This window comes from Netta rufina (genome assembly GCF_964035555.1).
Source record: "Netta rufina genome assembly, chromosome: 14".
NCBI lineage: Eukaryota > Metazoa > Chordata > Aves > Anseriformes > Anatidae > Netta > Netta rufina.
Genome location: NC_140137.1, coordinates 6,217,108 through 6,240,135, shown reverse-complemented (window position 1 = coordinate 6,240,135; position 23,028 = coordinate 6,217,108). Strand labels below are relative to the sequence as shown.

General features: G+C 34.0%; 1 protein-coding gene across 1 annotated transcript in view; it reads right to left on the bottom strand.

Moving 5' to 3' along the window:
• The window catches only part of DOCK2 (dedicator of cytokinesis 2), a gene marked incomplete at its 5' end in the record, with an annotated part of 189,235 nt that overhangs the window by 3,747 nt on the left and 162,460 nt on the right, over window positions 1–23,028 (bottom strand). The window contains 12 exons of the mRNA XM_084295002.1: window positions 1,487–1,667; window positions 3,484–3,611; window positions 5,134–5,271; window positions 8,813–8,896; window positions 10,188–10,364; window positions 11,776–11,862; window positions 13,455–13,539; window positions 16,240–16,321; window positions 17,776–17,917; window positions 18,594–18,698; window positions 19,989–20,078; window positions 21,839–21,958. Coding sequence (XP_084151128.1) covers window positions 1,487–1,667; window positions 3,484–3,611; window positions 5,134–5,271; window positions 8,813–8,896; window positions 10,188–10,364; window positions 11,776–11,862; window positions 13,455–13,539; window positions 16,240–16,321; window positions 17,776–17,917; window positions 18,594–18,698; window positions 19,989–20,078; window positions 21,839–21,958 — 1,419 coding nt within the window. The remainder of the gene's footprint in view (window positions 1–1,486; window positions 1,668–3,483; window positions 3,612–5,133; window positions 5,272–8,812; window positions 8,897–10,187; window positions 10,365–11,775; window positions 11,863–13,454; window positions 13,540–16,239; window positions 16,322–17,775; window positions 17,918–18,593; window positions 18,699–19,988; window positions 20,079–21,838; window positions 21,959–23,028) is intronic.

Genomic DNA, 23,028 nt, shown 5'->3' with positions numbered 1-23,028 from the left:
AGGTCTGTGCTCAGTGTTCAAAGATCAGTATTTTCTTCTGACATAGCTTTAAGTTTCTAGTGCTGCCTGTTTTCAGTAGGAGTATGTCACTCTGCTTTGTAGCAGCAAAAAATACAAAAAATTCCAACCTTCCTCGCCTCCTCACTATAGAATGGAGAAATTATGCATGTGTTTATATTACATAAACAAACAATTAAGAACCTAAACCTGTTACATTATATGTATTTACTATCATTTGTGAACATATATTTTGTCTTTTGAAACTACTGACTACAGTCTGAACAAAATATACTTGCTGAATAGGGAAGTTGTGGGCATATTTAATGCAGGGCATTTTTCCTGCTGTAGTGTGCTTCCCAGAAAATGTCCAGACAGACCAATAAACTAGTTCAGAGGCTTTTCCTTCTCCATTCAAAGTTTTCTCAACTGTGAAATCACACAATTATGCAATGAATCAAATGTTTTTCTGAACTTAAGAAAAGGCAGGTGAACACACCCATTGGATAGTTTCTTTCTTCAATACACCCTCCCTTTATTCTTTTAAGGGTCATTGAAATCTTGGACCAAGAAAAAGAGAAAATACTTTATCAGGCATGAATTTAACTGCTTGCCAGTTTCAAGTTCATATGCAAAGATAAAGCAACATCTCTGGTAAGACTTTACTAGAACAGTTAGAAGAGTTATGACTTAAGATCTCCATCCTTTGAAAGAATCTTAGCTTTCTATTCAATTCACTTTGCCTTTGATGATTCTGCCAAAAATTTTTTGATCAAATGACTTGCACTCTTTTTCCATGTAATTCAGCAGTCTGGTAGTGCCTGACATTTTAATTCATGCAGGGCTTGCCTATCAAAAGTACATCTTTCAGATTGTATTATTTCTTTTTACACTTAAAGAAGAAAAGTCTCCTGAGGACTAAAGCATTAAAATAAATAAATAAATAAATGCACTGTGTAAGTTATGTAAGGCACTCAAGATGATCTACAAAGCAAGAGATGCCCGTGCTTCCAAACTTCATTCTGGCACCATTTAAGGAACTCTGTTTGCAATCTTGCAGTTTCCTAACAGCTGCATGTTCCGTAACAAGGTACAAAAAGTACAGGGCTCATCACTTTTGAAACAGCCCTGACTACAAGGAGCTGCCATGAAATGTCAGCACAGTGAATTGCCTCTCCACAGGAAAGCTACCTTAACCCTCCCAATGTTGTACTCCATTTTAAGTTAAGCAAGCTTCAGAACTGTGCAGCTTCAACACTGTGTTATCTGTCATTCTTAGCACATAGAAATGTTCTGATTTTTCCATTGATTTGTTCCCTTTTTAGTATCCTGCAAATTTCTTTTGTGGCAGGTCAGATCACTTTTGTATCCTGCATAATTCATTTTTTGATAGCTAGAGTTCCATGTGAAATATATATTTTTTGCTAAGTGAGTGATTAATGTCCTCTTTTTATGGATTATAAAATACAAGTCTAAACCAGTAACATACACATTTCATATCAGAGATAGAAATATCAGGTGCTGTCTTCTCATCAGCAAACACCACACTGCTTCTTTTTGTTCTTTTTTTGGACCTCCTCATCTTAACTTCAGGGTGAGGATTAATTTGTAGACCATTCTCCTCTGATTCTGATTTTACTGGCTTTGGTAGCACTACTTCCAGATCAAAGCTGCAGGAGCAAAAGAAAAGAAAAAAAAAAAAGAAAAATTGCTGAATAATATTTTAAAAGCCACTGGTATTCTGACATCATTTCCCCATTTTCCATACTCTTTTTTCTACAGTCTTTTGAACTTCTGATTCACCCTCAATTAATGCAGGTCATCCCTTTTGACTTTCAATGCAACCTTGCACACACTGGCAGAAAGTATATGATATGTTTCAGCTGGCAACTGTAGTTGCTAATAAGATGCCCTCAGGAGGTATTACAATGTCTTAAAATATTACAAAGATTGTTAAATATTAAGTGCAAATTTCTCTTTGAAGATGTGTGCATTAACTCAAGGACTCCTAAACTAAACAGGGTCAGAGCTCATACGGTAGCTTTATGTGGGGTGATGATGGTGCTGAAAGCGAGACATGCTATTTTGGATGTTGAACAGGAATAATACTATTTATACACACATTTTAAGTGCATCCTCTTATTTATTTCACCATATTGGACAGCAATACACATACCTACTGATAAAACAAAATCTCCCTCCTCCATTCCTCTAATATTTAGGGTTTAAATATTGGGCTACTCTTTAATTAAGAAAAAACAAGTGGGAAATGGATGACAGCTTTACTCCCTCTCTGCTAATGAAATTATCCTATTGCACATAGGGTTCAAATTATTTTACAACTTACAAATCGATAAAACAAGGTAGTATGGTAAATTTGCTGACCCATCCTGGAAAATAATTAATATCATGTGAATTAACAATATGTGCATGATTTAGCTACTTAGATGTCGTTGAATGGTATCACAGGAAGTGCCCTGCTTTGTTAGGGACACGAGGTGGCAGAAATGACAAATCACATTTGTGTGTAACACCCCTGCTGAGTGGAAGTCAAAGGGTAGGAAGAACACCTGGGGAATTTCATAAGGTATTAGAAACCTCAAAACCTATGAGCATTTAAAATGTAATTAAGTAGTGTTAAACACTGAACTGGCAGTCAAATATGCAAGAAGATGGTGGTACCTGAAGCAGATACTCTTCCAAGTTAGCATCATACACCTTTGGACTTTTTACTTCTTAAAAAACAACTACTCGAAAAGATAGAACAGATTTTACAAAAATCATAATCAAGCACTGCTCAGCGGGATTAATTTTATATCTGCTTTGTTTCTGAAAAAGGCTTTATGTGCCCAAAGGATAATTTATTAAGCAGTTAACTTTTAGATGAAAAAGCTAAATGAACACACCTACAACTGTTCTCTCTGTCTATAAAGCCCTCACCCTAGAGCTGCAGTTAAGAAAGCATATTAGGCAAAACATTTTAACGATGACAGGCTTTACTAAAAAGTTCTACCTCTTCACTTGTAAGCTTGTAAAGGCTTCCCTCTTCTCCAATTTTCACAAAAAGAAGATAGCAAGTTAAAAGCTGTACTGACTCAAAGAGGCAAAAGAACCCAGATATTTGTGTTTTTCAAATTGTCATTATAGAATCATAGAAGGGCTTGGGTTGGAAGGGACCTTAAAGATCACATAGTTCTAACCCCCATTTAAGTTATAAAATATTTGTTTCCTGAAAAAGAAATGTCTTTTTGAGTGAGAATCAAGTGTATTTTGTCTATTAAGGTTGAAATAATGTATCTTTAAAACCAGAGGAAATATTAGCCACAGTTAAATATCATTTTGGCATAGTCAGAAAAGACTACTAGTGGGATTTATACTTGAATGCTTTTTTAATTTTATGTTTCTTGTAAATCTTTTAAGTTTCATCCCCTAAAACTGGCTAAAAATCAGGACTGAAAGAAAAATAGTATTATGTTTGTAACCAACCTTTCTGAAGCAATTTTGTTTGGAGTACTGCAGTCTGAATTCATGGAAGTCAGTGAAATAACTGACAACTGACGATAGGATCTCAGCATTGATCTTGGACGTCCTACTCTCTTGTCATCAAAATCTGGCTATAAAATAGGAAGGATAAACATTTTATCAAACACGTTTGTGTGAACCATGTTCCATCCTTTTTCTCTAGGTTTTAAAGATAGCACAGATGTGTTGCAAACATTTGGCATAGTTGAAGTTATTGCGATTGTGATTATTCCCTCTCTCTGGATAAACTCTTACTCTTAGCCTAAAGACCTCTCAAATGCTATGATAAGTGATAAGCTAAGCTATGGTAAGTGATAAGCTAAATAATAATAAATAAGATATGATAAGCTAAATAAACTACAATTTACATAATTAACTTTGTGTCTGAAAAAAAGTATTAAACAGTGTCTGCTGATCTACTTCTGAACAGACCTACAGCAAGCATTTGAGAGCACTTTAGAGCACTTGCTTGGCCAAATAGCTTTATTTTGACCTTGCTTGAAGGACACTAATCGTGCCAGAACATATTCTACTGCAATGTACCATGAATTAAAGAATATTCAAAGGGAGTGCAACAGGTACTGCACCCCTAGTGTTGTTCATAGACCACTTCAGGAAAAATCTCCAGGATTAAATTTAAAAGATATATTAAAAGAAAAAAAAAAAAAAAAAAAAAAAAGCTAGAATGTTGAAAATGTTGGGGAATAGAAGTAGAGATTTTAATAAAAGAAAGATTCACAAAGAAAGTGTGTTCTCTGCTCCTGCAAAATTCTTTCCTAATTGCTGATCCCAAAAAGAGTGATGAAGGGTACAAGCATTAAGCAAGATTGCTAATTGTGGATTACAACCACTGTTGTTGGTGACATGAGACTGAAAATAACGAGAATGTACAGAAAAAATATTTGCAATTCACATCATATAGGTGTGTAACACAGCACAATACCCATAATTTAGATTAGAAACTTGCTATTATTCTCCCCTTTAAAAGAATACATACATTCCCTTATGAAATAATCAATGTTAAAGACAACACTAAAATAATTTCCAATGCAAATGGTGTCACAGAAAAACAGCCAAAAATATCCTTTGTGCTAGCCTGCACAAGCTCAGATAGATTTTTATTCAAAAATTGTCTAAAGGCTCTGTGAAGCTATCCTTCAATTCCCATACATTTCACCTTGGTCTCAACTAATATTTTTAGTTTTATATACATCATAGATTTTACTTTACAACGCAGCTGGAAGTGGCTAACACAGCAAGACCAATTGCACATCAATGCTCTAAGCTTCTAACAAAAATGACAAAGTGGAGAAACATGAGAATTTGCTTTTATAAGAATTTATATAAGAATTTGCTTCCTTATAAGACAGAAAAGAATTGCATTTTTAATGGAAATAATACAATACTCCAAATCTTCCAAACGAGGAATACTTGACAGGTTAGAGAATTAATCAACTCTCTGACTATGAAACTCAGGTCCCATTACTTTCAGATTACAAGTAAACCCACAAGCAACAAAAGTGTATGCGCATTTGGTTAGGAAAGAACAAGATATATATTAAGTAGAGAAAGCACAGGAGTAGGAAAAAATAAAAAATAAAAGGACAGCAATACCAATTCTCTTGCTCCATATTGTTTTTCCACTTTAACTTTTAAATGCTTGAAACATTCCTCCATTCGGTCATGGAAAGGGCGAAGATTATCGGAAACTCTTCTTTCGTGAATTTTAATTCCGGCCCCAAGGAAAGGTATCTTGAAGAGGTGAAAATAGAAGAAAACAAGAGAGAATATTAAACTGGCTCTGACAACCCCTGTAACTGCATTTTAAGTATCTGCTAAATCAACTACCAAACTGTTACTGTTATTGATGGATAGATTCGTCAGCTGAAAATGATATGATCGGGAGCAAAAACATTCCACAGAATTTTTTACCAGCAAAGAGGCAAATCAGTACGAGCCGAAAAGTGGGCTTGCTCAGCTATAGTGATTGCTTTTTCTCTCCTATGCATTTTGTGTTAATTGTTTGAGATAAACACACCATGTGAATTTTAAAAAAGCAAAAAACCTGTAGACTACCTGCTTATGAAGATGCACGCCATAGTTTACTAGAAATATGGTAAGGATGCAAAATATCCAACTGGACTCCAGGCAAGTCATTTCAAATTCTTCTCTTTAGAATAAAAGAGTGACTGGGTAAAATTTGAATCAATTTACTTGGGGCTTAAGCATATGATCACTTCTACAATTACTACAGCAATTTAGCATGTTAATGCATGGTTACTAAGAGATGACCTCTTCCTTTCTCTTTGAATTTACTCTGCAGACTTCCCTTCCATTCCCCACACATAAAGAAAAAAATCATTAAGATAATGCTTCAGTACAAAAAACGAACAACTCAAGCCATGACCAGAGGCAGTCATCACTAACCAAGCTGGCTTTTCTCCACTTTATGCATGTGCCTTCCTTATTTCCAGGATGGGGTCAGTGAGAGGTCACCAGAGGGGTTAAGATCTCTGGCTCCTCCTACTAGATTCAAAAGAACAACTTACCAACTGCCTTGGAGGAAAATACATGACTAAAGACATTTAGAAAAAGGTATCTTTGTATCAGTTCATCAAATAATTCCTTGCACTTTAATTTCTTAAAAATCCTTCAACTTTGCCAGAAGGAATAGCTTTCTTACCAAATACAAAACAAACAAACAAACAAAAATTTACAATGAAGCAAATATGATAGCAATACTACTTTCTAGCCCCTCTTCCCTACAATTCCTTTCTTTGCTTTTATATTGCTACTATTATATTTGCTATTGTATTAGTGTAATAATATCAATTAAAAACAAACAAAACAAAACTTATCTCCAAAGATGATGACACACTTCTACAGGCTGTTTAAATAATAATGTGTGGTCACAAAGAGAAACTTCATGGTGTTTCTCTTTAAAATATAAAGGCATTTCATTATTCTTCAGTCTTTGAAGATGATGATTTATGAGATTTGTTCAACAGATGTGGCTACCCTTTTCTAACTGCTTTACTACAGACTTTTAGCTATTTCCCAGTAATGCTTTTTTTTTTTTTTTTTTTTTTTAATCCACTTAGATTCTATACTTACTTTTTGTGTTCTGACCATATAAATACAACTAATATTGTATACATCAGTTTCCATTGACCTTATCATATTTTTTTGGTAGTTCAATTCAATATACATCTTAAAAACATGGTATTAAAGCAGATCTATTACAGACAGATCTGTTTGTCCCCTTTAAAAGGATTTATGGGGACAGAACCAAATAACTATATTAGTTCTAATGCCACACATGGTACAGCATCCACTTAGTACTTCTGATGGTCAGAAAGTGACACTATACAGAGTCAGAGTTGGGCAACAATACAGAAAAAAGCTGTTAAGGTTGGTGACTCAAAGAAATTTCCAAGCTGAATCAAAATGAGACAAGAAGAAACACCACAGAACAGAAAAAAACTTTCAGTCAAAACTATTTGAAAGCTTCATTTCTGAAAGAGGAATAAATTGTTAATTCTTGCTCATTTTGGTCCATGAAAACTGAGATAATGTACCCTTTTATTAAGATGGCATCAGATTAAAACAGCAAGAAGGATTTTTTTAAAATGAGTTTAGATAAGAAAGAGATATGGAAGATAGGTAAGTCCAGATTTAATTAATCTGTTGGACCAGACACTTCTGATAGCAAAATATCATATCAACTCATATTATTTCATTAAATGCCTCATGAAAGAGAGATCACTTTATTATACTTGGATAGAGCAGTTGCTGTACACATTAATTTAAACAGTAAACGATTCTTCTTTCTCATTTAAATCATTTACATTTCAGAAGACCTCATAGAGATTTCTTCACAAACTACAAATGTGCAAAAATTCAAGTCTCTAACAGTCATTTATTTTGCTATATATCGTTGCCAATAATTTCTGTTTGGACTAGATAATGCAAATAGAGCTGATGATTTCTGAGAGCAGGTTTTTCTACCCTGTCTTATCATAACAAATGTTTAGGACAATGAGAAGAGCCTTTTTCCTTTGAATCTCAGCAAAAAAAAAAAACATTTTTTTCCTGCTACTACCTCCTGTAGGTGCATTTTTCTCTTCAAGGATAAAAGGGCTCTGCAGGTTGGTTGGCTTATCGTATGTACACTAAAAATAAAACAAGAAACAACCTTGGTGCTGCTAGTATAGACAGAATATTCCGCTTTCCTCTGGAGATATAGCTTAACAAATATTTACTAATGGTCTTCCATGCTGTGTGTCACATAAAAGATGTGTAGCATGAGTCGTGAACGGTCACTGAGTTTAAGTAAATCCTGTAAGCAACTAGCATTCCTTAAAATTCCTAATGTAAAACAAACAAACAAACTAATCCACAAACAAGCAACAACAACAAAAAACACAAAAGACACTGTCATCTCTAAGAAAGATATATTTACAAAGACAATTTATGATGTTTAAAAATGCTTGTTTTCCCATCAGTTCATGAAGTCCTTTTGACTTCAGTTGAATACACACCTGAGTTTTGAAATGTTGATTATTTTAATCACTAATGTAGCCTGCTACACATGGCTTTTGGTAAACCATTCTAAATAGTACGTTCAAGTACTTTTCTGGCCTACTGCTTTCCCCAGGCCATAAGGAGATGTATGGATAATTTCTCTGATTCAGATGACATTTCAGCTAACTCCTAAAGGACAGTATAATGATAACAATCTTCAGGAAATAAGATGTAATTTTGAAATTGAGCCATTCCTCCAGTTTAGGCACATATTAAAAAATAAAGATAAAAATAAAAAAAAATGGGATTGCTTAGATCCCCAAGAACACTTCAGCAAATACATGCTACAGCAGACAGTAAGGAATTATGGTTAATGTTGTTTTGCCAGTGATCTTAGCAGGTTTGTAAAGGAATACACGCTTTCTGTTAGGCACATCAAAACTGATGGTTTAAATCCTTTGTCCTTCTTAAGGGAAATTATTCATACCTAAATAAGATTATAAATAGAAAGTCCTTTTACAACTACATATATTCTAAAAGAAAAGGAATAGAACAGAAAATTTCTAGCCAGAATCTTATTTTTCTGTTCCTCCTCACTTTGGGGAAACTGAAAACAAACAAACAAACAAACAAGCAATAGAAAGTTTCCTCTGAGTATAGAAAAACAACACAATCATCTAAATGATGCTACAAGGGAACTGAAAAACAGAAAAGAAAAAAAAAAAAAAGCTGAGGAAGCTTCAGATAACTGCTGCCAGTAAGATGTTACCTGCCAAGCAATTAGATCTTTAAGTCTATTCAGCTTTTCTTGATCCTCTGGATGGTCTCTGATATATTCTTCTGTAAAGAAAGCCTTAGAAAGAGAAAAAAGAATTCATTCCATCAGATAAAGAGATCAGTGATTGCTCCAGTGACTACAGCTGGTGCCCATAATATTGGTTATTAGATAAAGAGACATATCCATGCTCCTTAGCCCGGTAATGCTACTGATAATTTCATATATTAATTGAGAACTGGGGTGTTCTTTTTTGTTAAGATTTTCAGTCTTTATCCAACATTTCTCAGCCTGAGACACTTAATACAAGAAACCAAATTCTTGTTTGTTTTGTAAGCTTGCACTGAAACTAAAAAGCATAAATTTGGAGTGCCACATTTTACATTATCATTTTATTCAGGTGCCCTACACTATCAGCCAGTGTTAATACAATCAAGTATGAACTGTCATACATAAGCAGAGCTAGATGTTGCATACATGTAGTCATTTGTTTGTGTGTTTACAAAAGTGGTACTTTAGGACTAACAGCCTGTCATACTCCTCCAGAGCACATCATTTTTATTACATATATATATTTGGTGTGTATACATACATACATATATACCATCCACTCAGCAAACCTGCAGTCTGTTTGACATGCCAAGCCTGCTGAACAAAGTGCATACTTTCCATCAGGAAATTAGAGGCAGAAATAATAACACTCTACAGCTTTGGAGTAGCCTTACATTCAAGTTCATCCCAAACCTTAGTAATTTAGAATGCAAACAAAATGAATATGAGTTTTTAAACATTCCTGACTTTTTCTTTATTGTTTTTATATTACTATTATTTTTAAACCAAGTTGGCCTTAGGCACAAACTTGCTACAGTTCAGTTACTCTAGACATTGGCAGAGCAGTTTTTATTTGTGTTCTCATTTTTAACAAAAACTGCTCTGCAGAAAGGCTGCAATTGCTGAGAAACACTGATAACAACATAATAGATAACCTACATTTAAATCCTACAGACCTACTACAGGATGAACTTGATTTATTTACTCCAGAGCAAACCTTTTGATGTCTGATGTTTTTCATTACAAAATGTAATAAAAACCCTATATATATATTTATATATTAAATATATATGAAAGCCCTCATGACTGCTATTTATATTGAGCTTCAGTTACTCTCCCAATACCTTTATTGCATGTATGCTACTTTCTGATTTGAAAGACTACTGATCAGGTGTGATCAGCATAAAAGGGTCTTTGTGGATTTCATATTCCCAGCCTAGCTTCCACGGCCACTTTGGACAGAAGTGTATCATGATCAAGTAGAATTAGGATATAAAACATCTGAATATAACCTTTACATTGACTTAAAAACTCCTACCTTCTCATACTTAGCAAAACCACCCATTACAGCTGGATCAACAATTCCATTCAGAAGCATAGAAAGTGGATTAATAGGAAGGTTCTCATCACTCTGGTATTGGTTAATCATCATCAAAATTTTTTCATTTGTCATGGACATGGTCTCAATAGCATTCTCTAAAGGACTAATTGTAGTCTATAAAGAAATAAAAGATGAAAAATATTTAGTAAATCTTTATTTAAGGTAATAACTTGATCCAGATAAATTCAAATACACATTTAGACTTGTTAAATCATTTTTGAGAAAAAAAATATTTGTATACTTGAAACTTAAAATCTTTCATTTTTAAGAATTCATTTTCTCTGTAGTTTCTGTAACTTGGATTTTACCTGTATTCCATGAATGCATTACACAAAGAAACTTCAAGTCAGAGATTAGTATTTGCTACGTCATACCGACAGATGATTCAAATCATCTCCTATTGTTTACGCCATTTACGTTGTAAACATTTTGTACACTTCAATGCATAGAAAGAGAACAAAAGCCTAATTCTCTTTATCTCAATGTCCTATGATAGAATTTGCATTAAAGGTATCTTAGCTATATTTATGTAATGATGATTCCTAGGTACTTTCTTAAATGGATCAGAAATCCAGTAATAGCGCTTGGTTTGACACCACCATTATCATATTCCATAATGAGATGTAAACAGTCTTTGTGCACATGGAAGCACACCCTCTCTGTAGTGTCTGTGGTTTGTGAAATGCTGCTTGACACGCAGGAGAGATGTTGTGAAGAGGCAAACCCACAGAATGCACCAGCTGAAGCCAGGGCAAGGAGTAGCAATCCATCCTTGGGTGTATCTGTATGCCATTCCCTGTTCTGATGAGTTAGGCACATTGTAGAACATGCAAATGAAGTGCCTGAGCCTTCACTCATTCAGTGGCTGATTTAAACTCAGAGAATGATGTTGCATCTATAATGCTACAAGACACAACCCAGGCAAATGACAAAGTCTTTTGATCCAAGCAGCTTATTTGTAACATGCCATGACGTGTAATAACAAGAGGAAAAGAATAAAAGAGTATAATAGGAAAATTAAACTTTTCTTAAAAACAAAACAAAACAAAAGAAACCCTAACACTCATACCCTTCAAACTAGAATGGGGGTATGAACCTCTGATGCTAAACATAGCGGGGTTCAAGACCAGACGATGCAAGAGCATGAAATAAAGATAGAAAGCTAACAGTGTTTCAAATAAAAGTTCTGAGGAGAAAAGGGAGATTGTGCCATGCAGCAGATCATTCTGCATGGAAGTAGACAGCAACTGCATTGAAAAGCGCAGGTAAAAGAATAGAGAGAAAATAAGGAAATTAGAAGGAAAAAAAGTCAGCTGGTTAGCTTAAGTGAGAGAAGCAGGATTCTTTCTCTTTTTATTTTTTTTTTTAATGAGGAACTTGGAAGAGGCAGGTCAACAAATTCTATCAGCTTTGTATGTTTAAAAATAAGTAATGTTTACTTTGTGTGATAAACTTGATAACTATTCTGTAGATGAGGATTCACATATATACACGTTTTACAGGTTCTTAGCATGCTAATACATACCTGTGACATGGAGATGACCTCAAACCATCGTAAAATACCAGGAAGTTTGTACGCTATAACAAATGATGTTCTCTCAATCCACATAGACTATTAAAAAAGATATAAAGGAGAAAATGATACTTCAGGATTTAAAACTTCAATCTTTTCTATCTTCTGAAATGTAAGGGTGAAGATGGAAAACATATGCATATTTATTTTTGCATAAAAAGACTGCAAAAATGAATCCAGCATAGGTATTTGAACAAATCATTTTCTGATTTCAGATAAGGTCATCCTCATGCACTACGCCTGCACAAAGCAGAGAAAATAGAAAATTACCCTTGAACATTGAATTTAGTATCCATTCCTTTGCCATTACAGGTTGAATGTCTGCGGCTAAATGACCAAATGACCTACTCTTACATTCTCTACCCAGATATTGTCTCCCTCTACTTTCAAAAAGTATTTCTGCAATTAAAAGCAGAAATTGCCCTATAACAATTTGCCAGCATTCTTACTCCTTACCATTCCTTCTGAACAAGACTACATGTTGGTATTTTAAAATGCCACTAGTTCATTTGTCCTACTGCTTCTTATTGTAGTGGTATCAGCTGATGTAATATATATACTTATATGATGTAATATATATACTTATACTTCAGCTGCCAGTAGTGAGAAGTGTAATAATGACTGCAATGAAAATGTACTCCAATTCCACATATTCTACCCAATTTCCATGTATCTGAAGGAAGTCTGAATACTATTTACCATCATTAACAATGAAGACAGTCACCATTTAATTATTTGTAAAACAATTTCAAGGACTACATATACTTGGTTTCTGAACTCTCCAGTCCAGAAACAAAGCCAATGTGCATCATGAATCTTGATAATAAAGTGCAAAGGTCGGATGTCAGTGTAGATCTGGCATTTGAAACACTTAATGGTGCATAAGAAGCTTGTTATGTGAAATTTAGTCATTATTTTGCTGACATTATGGTCAGCATGATTTTTTTTTTCTTTTTTTTTCTTCTTTAAATACTTTTGAAATAAATCGCTGTTCCCATTGAGGACAGCCTTAGCCATAAAGATCAGATGGTATGTTTTCATGATGTAAACTAAAAAATATCTGATTTCTTTTAAACACTTGCTAAACTAAAATACAGAAACATACCACATTTTTTATGCATGACACTGAAAAGTAATTTATGGTGTTGCAGAATTCCTAGACTATTTGAACAATAAAGACTATTTCTCAACATTACAACATTATGTGTGGGAATAAAAATGATATAGGCAGCACTCTGGTTTATAAAGATTTCACAGGACTAATGAAAGCAGACAACACACCACTTCATGTCAAGTTGGGAGCTGACAAGCATTGTAAACTACAAGAGGCAAACCATTTGGTATTTACTTACATGTTATCTTGTTTCATAATGAAAATCAGTACCTGAAAATGTTACTGCTTAATGCAAATATGTTGAATATACTTATATGATGCTTACTTGCACATGAAACAGTGATATACCACCAAGTACACAGGAATAGCACTGAAGCAGAGGAATCTGGTTTTTAATCATTTTTGAACCAGACCATAAAGATACAGGTTCTGTAATGAGCAATCTCAGACTAAGAGAAGATCTAGATCAGAATTCAGTCAGTCATATCTAACAGAAATGTGTCATTTGCTTACTTACAGCAAATTCATTTTCAGGGTCAACAGATCCTTTTCTGACAGGTCTTGAATAGTGGAACCGGTGGACATTGTTGGACTTATAAAAACTGAAAGATTTAAAAAAGACTATTGTAAAATACAGAATTAATAAGTTTATGTCTCCTGTTATCACAGTGAAACATTTCATCTTGAATCAGTTGAGTTTTTAATTGAAAGGAAATTTAATGCTCCAGAAAATAAAAATAAATAAATAAATAAAACACTACTGAAAATTCAGGAGACAACCACTTTGTCTGTATCTATAAACCAGGGTCAGTACGCACAACTTTTTAAGTATGTTTCAACTTGTGACTGGGTGCAATTTCCAGGAACAAAAAATGCTAAAACTTCCAGATCGGTATTAGACACAGTAGAAGAAGGTCTATAAAAGATTTTTACTTTCTTGTACTATTACTGTGGCAGGCTCACTGCTTGTCTGCTTTACAGTAGCACTTAAAAGGAGTATACTTTTTAAAAAATAATTGAGTCAACAGAGACTCACTTGTACCGAAACACATGTTTTTTCAGCCATGTCCCATTTCCAATCAATTTAATCACTTCTAACATTCCAGCTATCAATGCAGAACAATAGCTATTCAATAAACTAAATACCTAAAGCCATAATTAATCATTTCTTGTGACAGATAAGAAAATGTATATAAACTCTTGCAGAGGGAGAATCGATATAAAGAAATCTCTTGCAAATTCATGTTATGTTTTTTTCTATTTAGTTAATGAATCATCTCAATCACTGTGAGCATCAACGGGACTCATAACCACTCACTCTTCAGCACTGGATACAGTTTTGACTAAGTATTCTGTTGCCCACATAAAGTAATCTCTCTCTGTTTTCTAGTTTTTATGTTCTGTTTAAAGCAATGTCAAATAAAAGTTAATTTTGCAGAGCAAAAAAAATCTCAGAAACATTTTACAGCACAGCTAAGCCATGTTTTGGAAGCCTAAAGAAACACATAAATGAAGGGACCCCAAACAGTTGTTATTCCACCTACTAAGACTATCTTTGTCAATGAAGAAACAAAACAAAACAAAACAAAAACAACAGTTAAATAGTGGCAAAATGGTGCCATATCTAGCTAGATCATTTTATATAGTTCCATCTGAAAGGACAGATGTTTTAAAGCTTTTTGATAGAACAAATGTATTGCCAGCAACTAATGTAACTAACAATTAAGTGCCCAATAAAGTACACTCATAAGAATAAATCCTTCCTCTAACACTAGATTAAATTCACAATTTGGCAGAATACTACAGCTGAGATGAGTAATTACTAAATCTCCTATGTAACAAAAGACTATACTTTATATGGAGCACTTCCCTAAATAAATCCATTATGAGTCCAAAACGTGGCTGGCACTACACTGAAATCTAGTCTAACAGGACATTTTTACAAAGTGTCTTGTGAAATTCTGATTTTAAAATGAATAAACGTTGAAATTGGGACCACAGTTCATTTATTTATCTTACTGTATAAGATCTGTGTTTGCATCTGCTGTTTTTACTTTGGTGTGTGTGTGGGGAGGCAATTCATATTTTCCTACTCTAAACTTAGTGCAATTTCAGGAAAGATTCTAAAAAGAAGGCTGCACACAGTGGTGAAAGTTGGTTTGAATCGAAGTGTGGACCATTTATGAATTAATTAATCTCTGCTGATAAAAACTTTCTATCTTCAGTCTCTTTTTGGGAAGTCACAATACAAATGTTATTAAATAAATTATTTTTATTTTTTTTTCTAACAGTGTAGGCATTGCAAAGCTTCCCTTTCATGAAAAAATGCAGCTGTATAAGATTATTGGGGGAGCATTAAATTCAAGATGCCTGTTTCAGTTCAGAAGATATAATCATAGCTTGCATTTTCACGAGGCAATTAAAAGAATAGAAAGAAAATATATGCTACCTTAAATGATAGTGCTTGTACTTTATGTTGTCCTTAAGGTACAAGCTTACAAATATTCTCTTGATTTTTTTCACTGACATGCTAGTGATAAGCAAAAGCTTTTATTAACCATGTTTGCAAACATAAAAGTCCATAGGTTTCTTCAATTACCCTACTAGGAATTGTCCTCTAGTCTAACAGCTTTTCTATCAAACTGCAAAAAAATCAGGCAGAAAGGACTGGGAGTTAAAAATCTCACGTGTATCAGGTCAGCCAATATTCCAATATGTGCTGTGTTTTTGCATGATCTATTAGAAGGAAGCATTATTTTTCATATGTAATCAAAATGCTTAATCAGAATGTAACATGTTGAACCTATTCTGCAGTGGGTTAGGAGTCAGAAAGAGTTAGGCAGTCAGTTCTCCAAAATATTTTGGACAATTCACTTCCCATATTTCTCAACACAATCTTGATTGTGGTAACAGTGGGAACCATTTTGCCACCAAGTGCTTTGCACTTGGCAAGGTAAATTATAACAAGATTATATTGTACAAGAGCCTTCAATTCAAACTTGCTCATACTGCCCAGTAACCCCAAAAGACCCCCCTCTTCACCACTTGTTTCACAAGCTCTGTTGAAAACTGGAGACCTTGGACACAAAGCATGGATACCACCATACCTTGTAACCATGTGTTATTCCTTAAGTGGTAGTTGTTCTTTCATGAAATGTCTAAGGGATGCATAAGTCAATAAACTAAGACAATAGAAGTTCTAAGACTCCTTGGCAAATGTCTGAGTTCACAAAATAACCAGTTGTAAAATCAGGAGTACAGACTGACTTCCATTAGCTTATCTATTACAGAAATTCACTTACTTTATAATTTGGTCAGGTACTGCCTTATTTTTGAACCTAGGTTGCTCCTCTAGGACTGGTTGCACTGTAAAACACTGTATGTCTTAAATTGTGAATGTTAAGGTTGTACTATTAACTATCATTATGAAATACTAGTTGCTGTGAAAGGAAAAATATATTTCTTGATGAAAAATCTGCAGGCTTTGGAGTTTCATACGTGGAGCTTTCTTGGCCAAAAAGGGAAACAATGTTAATAGAAATAAGCAAAAATTTACTAACATGAATTTTAAACTGGGCATTTTTATTTTTCACTGAGCTCAAACACCTACAGCATAATTTATCACACCGAATCATCAATTAAATTTTAAAGCAAAGCCAACTTATAACATCAGCATCATCTGTTACCAATTTAACTACTTAGCTTTAAGCATGTATAACGTCATGCTGTTTTTTGAAATCTGTACTTGAGTAGCCCATCTACCTGGGAGTTGCTTTTCCTATGAAGTGTTATGATTTAATCTGACTAATACGTTTGTAAATAAATATATAGTATTCTTATGTGTTTCAGTATATTTAAATCTCATACTTTCCAGTTAGATTATATAACTTTTTCTCATTTAATATATCTTTTGAAACTTGCAAATATAACTGAAAAATTTCTACTTTAAGAAAGGATAGAATAATATCCTCAAGATAAAATAAAAATATTTAAGAGACAAAAGAAGTTCATGGAAATGTGGCTCTCAAACTTAATGTGCTATTGTGGACAAGCCTGTAATACTCTTTTAGTTCAGTCTGCATGTAAAAATAAAGTAGTGTTACTTCTCCAGCAGGTTGCATGAGAACAAACTTAAAAGAACATATGAAACATTATAATATTACCTTGAAAATCCATAAAGGAAAATCAACAAGTGAAAAAAGTTTCTGATATAATGAGGTGGTCTCATAATCTGCTCAGCCAGTAACACTTTAAACCAGAACAAGAAGTAAAAAATGTGTGCAAGCAGCTGTTACAGTACTTATAAACAACAATAATAATTTAGGGCATTCTGGAAGGTGGTTAATGATTAGCATGCATCAATATTCCTAGGAAATTTCTGAGAGTGACAAAAGACATGTTTTATGTGGCCAAGGTATACATGTGATATCCAAGTACAGTGCCTGTCAGAACAATATTCTAGGACGAAAAGAATTTAATATCAAGTCACAAAAGGTAGGAATATGAGATAATAAGACAAGTTGCTGCATTAACTTTAGCCAATTTGAATGTTCGTCTGTTTTTGCCACTCAGAGACAGTAAAGGTAAACTAGACATGAACTTGAACAAAGAGTGAAAGAGACAAAACACCTTAGAATTGTGTAAGAAACAGGAGCAAACACCTTAGAAACAATCCATAAGAGACATGCAGGACATAAGTACAATTGCAAACTGTGCTGCCACTGTAAGAACCTTTCACCCCTCCCAGGATATTATTGTTGCACACAGGTCAACCTCTGATAGAAACAAGTTTCCCCAAACCACTTTGAATCTCTAATCTCCCATATGTTTAAGGATACATTGGCCAGGAGAGTTTTTCACATCCTCTCCAGGTGCTGAAGTGGTGTTCATCTTCTCTGCATTGGGAAACTGACTCATCAGCTGTGCCTGGAAGTCCTCTCTCCTCTCATATTCCTTCCCACGATAGATGAATACTTTGTTCTGCAAGGAATAAAAGGAATAAATACCAGACTCCTTGATGCTGAGGCAGAAGTTGCAGGTGTGTGTTTATCAATACAAAGACACCATAGATGTAAGTAAAGTAATGAAATTCCTTTTGTTCTTGTCTCTCAAGTAAAGGAGTCTCTCAAGAAAGTCTTTCAAACACATTCTATGTTTCAAGTTTCACAGTTTCTGAATAGTAATATATAAGTTTGTTCTGCATGCTCCTTCTCCTTGGTGTTATGGAATGCCCTCATTTACAGTCAAGTCTATCCTCAAACGAGCTCATTTGTGGTTCAGTTTGCTTCATTTAACAAAATACTTATATAAAACCAGAGCACAAGGTGCAGGCTTCCTTTGGTTAGCACATTTTCACTATTGTTTTCCAATGCTTTCAAGGCATCTTTGGCATTTAAGACTGGGAAAAAGGGGTCTTTCATTGCTTTTCATGTATGAGAAAAGCTACCATATTCATTGTATTCATTCATTAGTATGTAAGAAAGGATTTTTTTTTTTTTTCTAGAAGAAAACATCAAATATTCAGGCTACTTTTACTTGCATCCAAGCAAAAATAAATCCAGGTCAAATATCCCCAGCGACTCATTTGCAACAATATACCTATAATTTTAGAAGCACATGAAAATAGGTTAAAAATAAAAAAAATATTCAGGTTTACCCTTAGAAATGTAGGGAATCCTTGGCCATAATATCCAACAGCAAAATAGTCTGGTTTAGGCCTCAGAATTTTCATGATGTTTTCATAGAACTTCGCTTGTTGAATCTAAGGGCAAAACCAACCACAACAATTACATCTGGTTTGTTTTATTTTTATTTTTTACCCTCTACAATAGTATTATAGCTATCAGCTGATATGCAAGAGCAATCAATTATCAGTTGTTAAGCTACAGCAATAAACAGTTAATGTGCATAGGACACTGCTGTGGTACATTAAATATAATACCTAGCTTAATGAATATGGCTTCTATTTCAATTATTTGACCTCTGAATCAAGTCTACCCTTAATTTACTGGTGTGGAAAGAAAAAAAAAAAAGCAATTACTGAAGCCATACTTTGCATATTTTGTAAGTGTAACAGATAACATCAGTGAAATAATGCATTTAGAAAAAATCCATGCCTCAAATGTTTTCTGAGGTAAGCATCAACTCAAGCTTTTGCTCTAGCATCATGCTATGGTACTGATGATGTAAACATGAATGATAGCTTTCATAAAAAAAATGTAATGTCATGTGATTTTACTGCTTTTATTTCCTGTGCTATACTGATGAGATGTGCAACACTGCAACTTAAATAGAATTGGCAAAAATATTATCACAAATGAAAAGGTAAAGACATAACATTTAGTGGAAGGAAAAAAAGCTTTCATTACACACTACGTTATTCAAGAACATCATGTTTTGACTCCCTTGTTTTTCTTGCAGAAAGATTCAGGGATGTCTACTGAATGAACTCTAAGCATATGGTAAAGATCGTGGAAGTGTGGAATCTTGAAGGTGGAAGAAAAGAAGGTATGTGGGCTGGGGTTTTCTTTTTGGATTATTTCACTTAAATGTTCAACTACTTTCATTAAATCTGCTTAAAAAAAATAAACATCAAAACCTTTCTTCCTTCTAGCCTTTGAACCTAGTTGTAATTCCTTCTGATGTATTTCTTCCCTCATACCTGATTTGGACAGATTTCTTTCCTAAAATTTAAACAAAAATTCCAAGGAAAAATACAGCCAGATGTTTTTTCTAACATAAAGTACCACAAAGGCCTCAAAAGCCTGTCCCATCACGTCATCTTTTTGTTGCAGAAAAAGAGAACATGCTCATCTCCTTGATAGGAGTTTCAAAATACTGTAATAAGTACAATAATGTCCATGCAACTTGAATAAATAGTTCTTTATGAATGTCTTCCACTGGAATTTCACAATACAGCAACATGATTCCTTGACAAATTAATTAAAAATCAATGGTAGACTACAAGCTCATAAGCAGCTCTATCTTTCTGATAGCTCTAAACTACTAATTTCTGTGACTAAAATAATTGAAGATCTGTATGGAGTCTTACCAGGTTTTGGCTTAGAAGCTCATAGTCAAAAACTTCCTTTTCATACTGCTCTGCAAGTTCTTTGCATAAAGATATGGCTTCTTCCCACATCTGCAACATAACCACATATTCAAAAAGTAAGTTCAGTAATAACAAACAAGTCTTTAACACATCACCGTTTAGCTTCAGTTGTATTGATTATGCTGTCTTTATATTGCAGTCATTTATTAACTGCATATTTAGAATAGAACACCCAAGGCAATCATAAACTTCAGGAAAGCAGATTAATGTAGAGAACGTAAGTATTTTATGGTTCATTATCGGAAGGAATAAGTAAACCTACTTTTTATTTCTTACAGTGAGGTTACCAAAAGTCACCTAAACTTTCAGATACAATAAACAACAATCATAAATCACTAGGGTACATAATATATAGAATATACTCCAAGCACAGGAGCAGTTTATGAGGGGACTGATACACGCTTCTCTTTAAAACAAACATTGCATTTTACAAGGAATTCTGAGACATACATACTCATAGGTAGCCTGGCATATGACAGCTCCCTTAGGCAGCTAGAAAATTACAAGGTTTACACTTAAATTACCACTTGCTCGGAGCAACAGCTTGTTTCTTTGCACACTATTTAATAGCTACCTCTGAAAATTACTGTAAGGAATTACAGAACTACATGGGAAGACTAGGACAGTTGCTCTCATCTGCTAAAGGTATTTCTGGAATGTAGCACAAAAAATGGTCCTAAAGCAAACTGAAACTCTCTCTCCTGAGGATACTTCTCAAATTCTGCCAATCTTCTATTTGGAATAAAGGAGACGAAACAGTTTTTCTGAGCCTAATTCTCTACTGATGTAAGGTTGCTGGTGGTCATATGCATTATGACCATTTTTATGTAGGGCTATATACCCCTAGGCAAGATAGTTCTGAGCCTGAGAGGTGCATTCAGCTGCTTGCAAACCTACTCTGGTGTATCTGAGAACAGGAATGCTAGGTAGAATACAAATCGCAAGGATTTGGTTATTCTGACACTGTGGGTGGGGACCACTACATCATAGTTACTTCAGATGCCAGGAAAAAAAATAATGCATTAAATGGTACTAAATTTTCTGCACGTTGCTGAAGCACTGAAAAAATCTCTACTTGCTGAGTTAAAGGAGGGGCTTTTGTGGGAGTGTTACAGTTCTATTTTGCAAGAACCAGCAATGAATTGACTACCCCCTTCATACCCTTGATTACAGCTGAACAAGACATACTGACTTACAGGTTCGTAAGATTGGACTTTGCAGTGGTGCAGCATTTTTCCATGCTTTCTAATCTTTTGCTTTACGTGATGGGGGTGGGGGACAGGTCCCTGTTCTACCAGTGATTTCACATGTATTAACAGATTTCAGAGAAACTGAACTAAACTCAGGTGTTGAACATCAAACAGATACATTTTAAGTTTGGGATGCAATAAACTGACTTCTCTGGAAAAAAAAAACAACCTCTGTCTGTTTTTTTTGAGGGGGGGGATAATGACTGAGTAGTTTAGAAATGCAACCTGTATAGTCTGTATTCTTTCCCTATTAAAGGAAAGTATATTCAACAGTTATTATTACTGCCTGACAGCACCACTGTCAGGAACACTGACCTCTTTCTTTATAAATATGATTATTGAAAGAACATGTTCATATTGAACAGATGTACCATGTGAATAAGCCTTCAGGACACAATTTTTACTTGACCCACATTTCAAAAAGGATTTCATATGCAATAATGAAACAAACATTTTCTTCAGAGAATACTCATTAAATGTTACAACACAAAATAACACATCAAGAAAAATTTGTGGTGTGAAAGAACTCTACAGCTCTACCTTTCCTTTGTCAAAGTATTCTATGATCTTCTCATACAAATTCTCCTTCAAGTGTCGGTAGGTCTGTGAACACTGGAACTCTGTTGACATGACTTGGGGTGCACACTGTTCATCTGACCACTGAGGATAAAAACACATTAAAAAAAAAAAAACAGACAAAAACAAAAGGAAACAAAACAAAACAAACAAACAAACAAAACCAAACACAGATATTGGAATTTAACATCTTTCCCCTCAAACCTTCACCAAATCTGGGATACTGCAAGTGCTTTATTTTTTTTTTCCCTGTCTTTTTTTTTTACCCTTCCACAAAGATACTGGGAAAGGCACTGACAACATTTTCAGCACCTCTTCAAAAATGCTTTATTTCATGTAATAAACAAGACTAGACATAACATTTTTAAAACCATGTTCCTCTCCAGTCCCTGTGCCAATGAGCTGAATAAAAAACTAAGGGAGCAAGTTGGATCATTTCAAGTAATGTCATCTTGACTGATTTTTTTTTTTTTTGTATAAAATACATGCACATCATCTTTATCTACACCAATACATTATATACACACCTTGTATTTTTGCATGATCAGAAAAGTCAAAAAGAAGTTTAATTAAAACAGTACTGTGGAATGCAAAATTTAGATGGTTCTGCACAAAAAGAAATTCCACAAGAAATCTTAAATTTATGTTCAAAAAACTTTAAATTTTGAATTTTCCCTTGAAATGGAAATGCTTCTTACTGATCATCTCTACTGAAAACATCAGTTACAATGAGAATAAATACTAGCTGTAGAGAAAATAATTAGCAACTGTGAAAGAAAGGAGGCATAATTTGTCACTGTGGTACATACTATTTAAAATTGCAAGTCAGGTGTCCCCCTGTGATAACTTGAAAAACTGTTTAATTCTTATAATTGCTATATTTGGAACAGCAAGAAAGTAGTAAAATGAAAAACACAAGGAAGCTAAATAGCTTCAGAACTTGCACACACTCTTTACACTTTGAAAAATATTTTTGCCATAATATTTAGTTTTACCAACATGTGACATCGAATCATTTATTGAAAGTAAAATTTCAACAATTAACTTTTTTTTTTTTTTTGACCTATGACAGTATTTGAAAGTAGAAACTTGAGCACTCCTGAGGAAAGTAACTAAAATACAGTGTATTGGAAATTAAGACAAACACTTTTTTT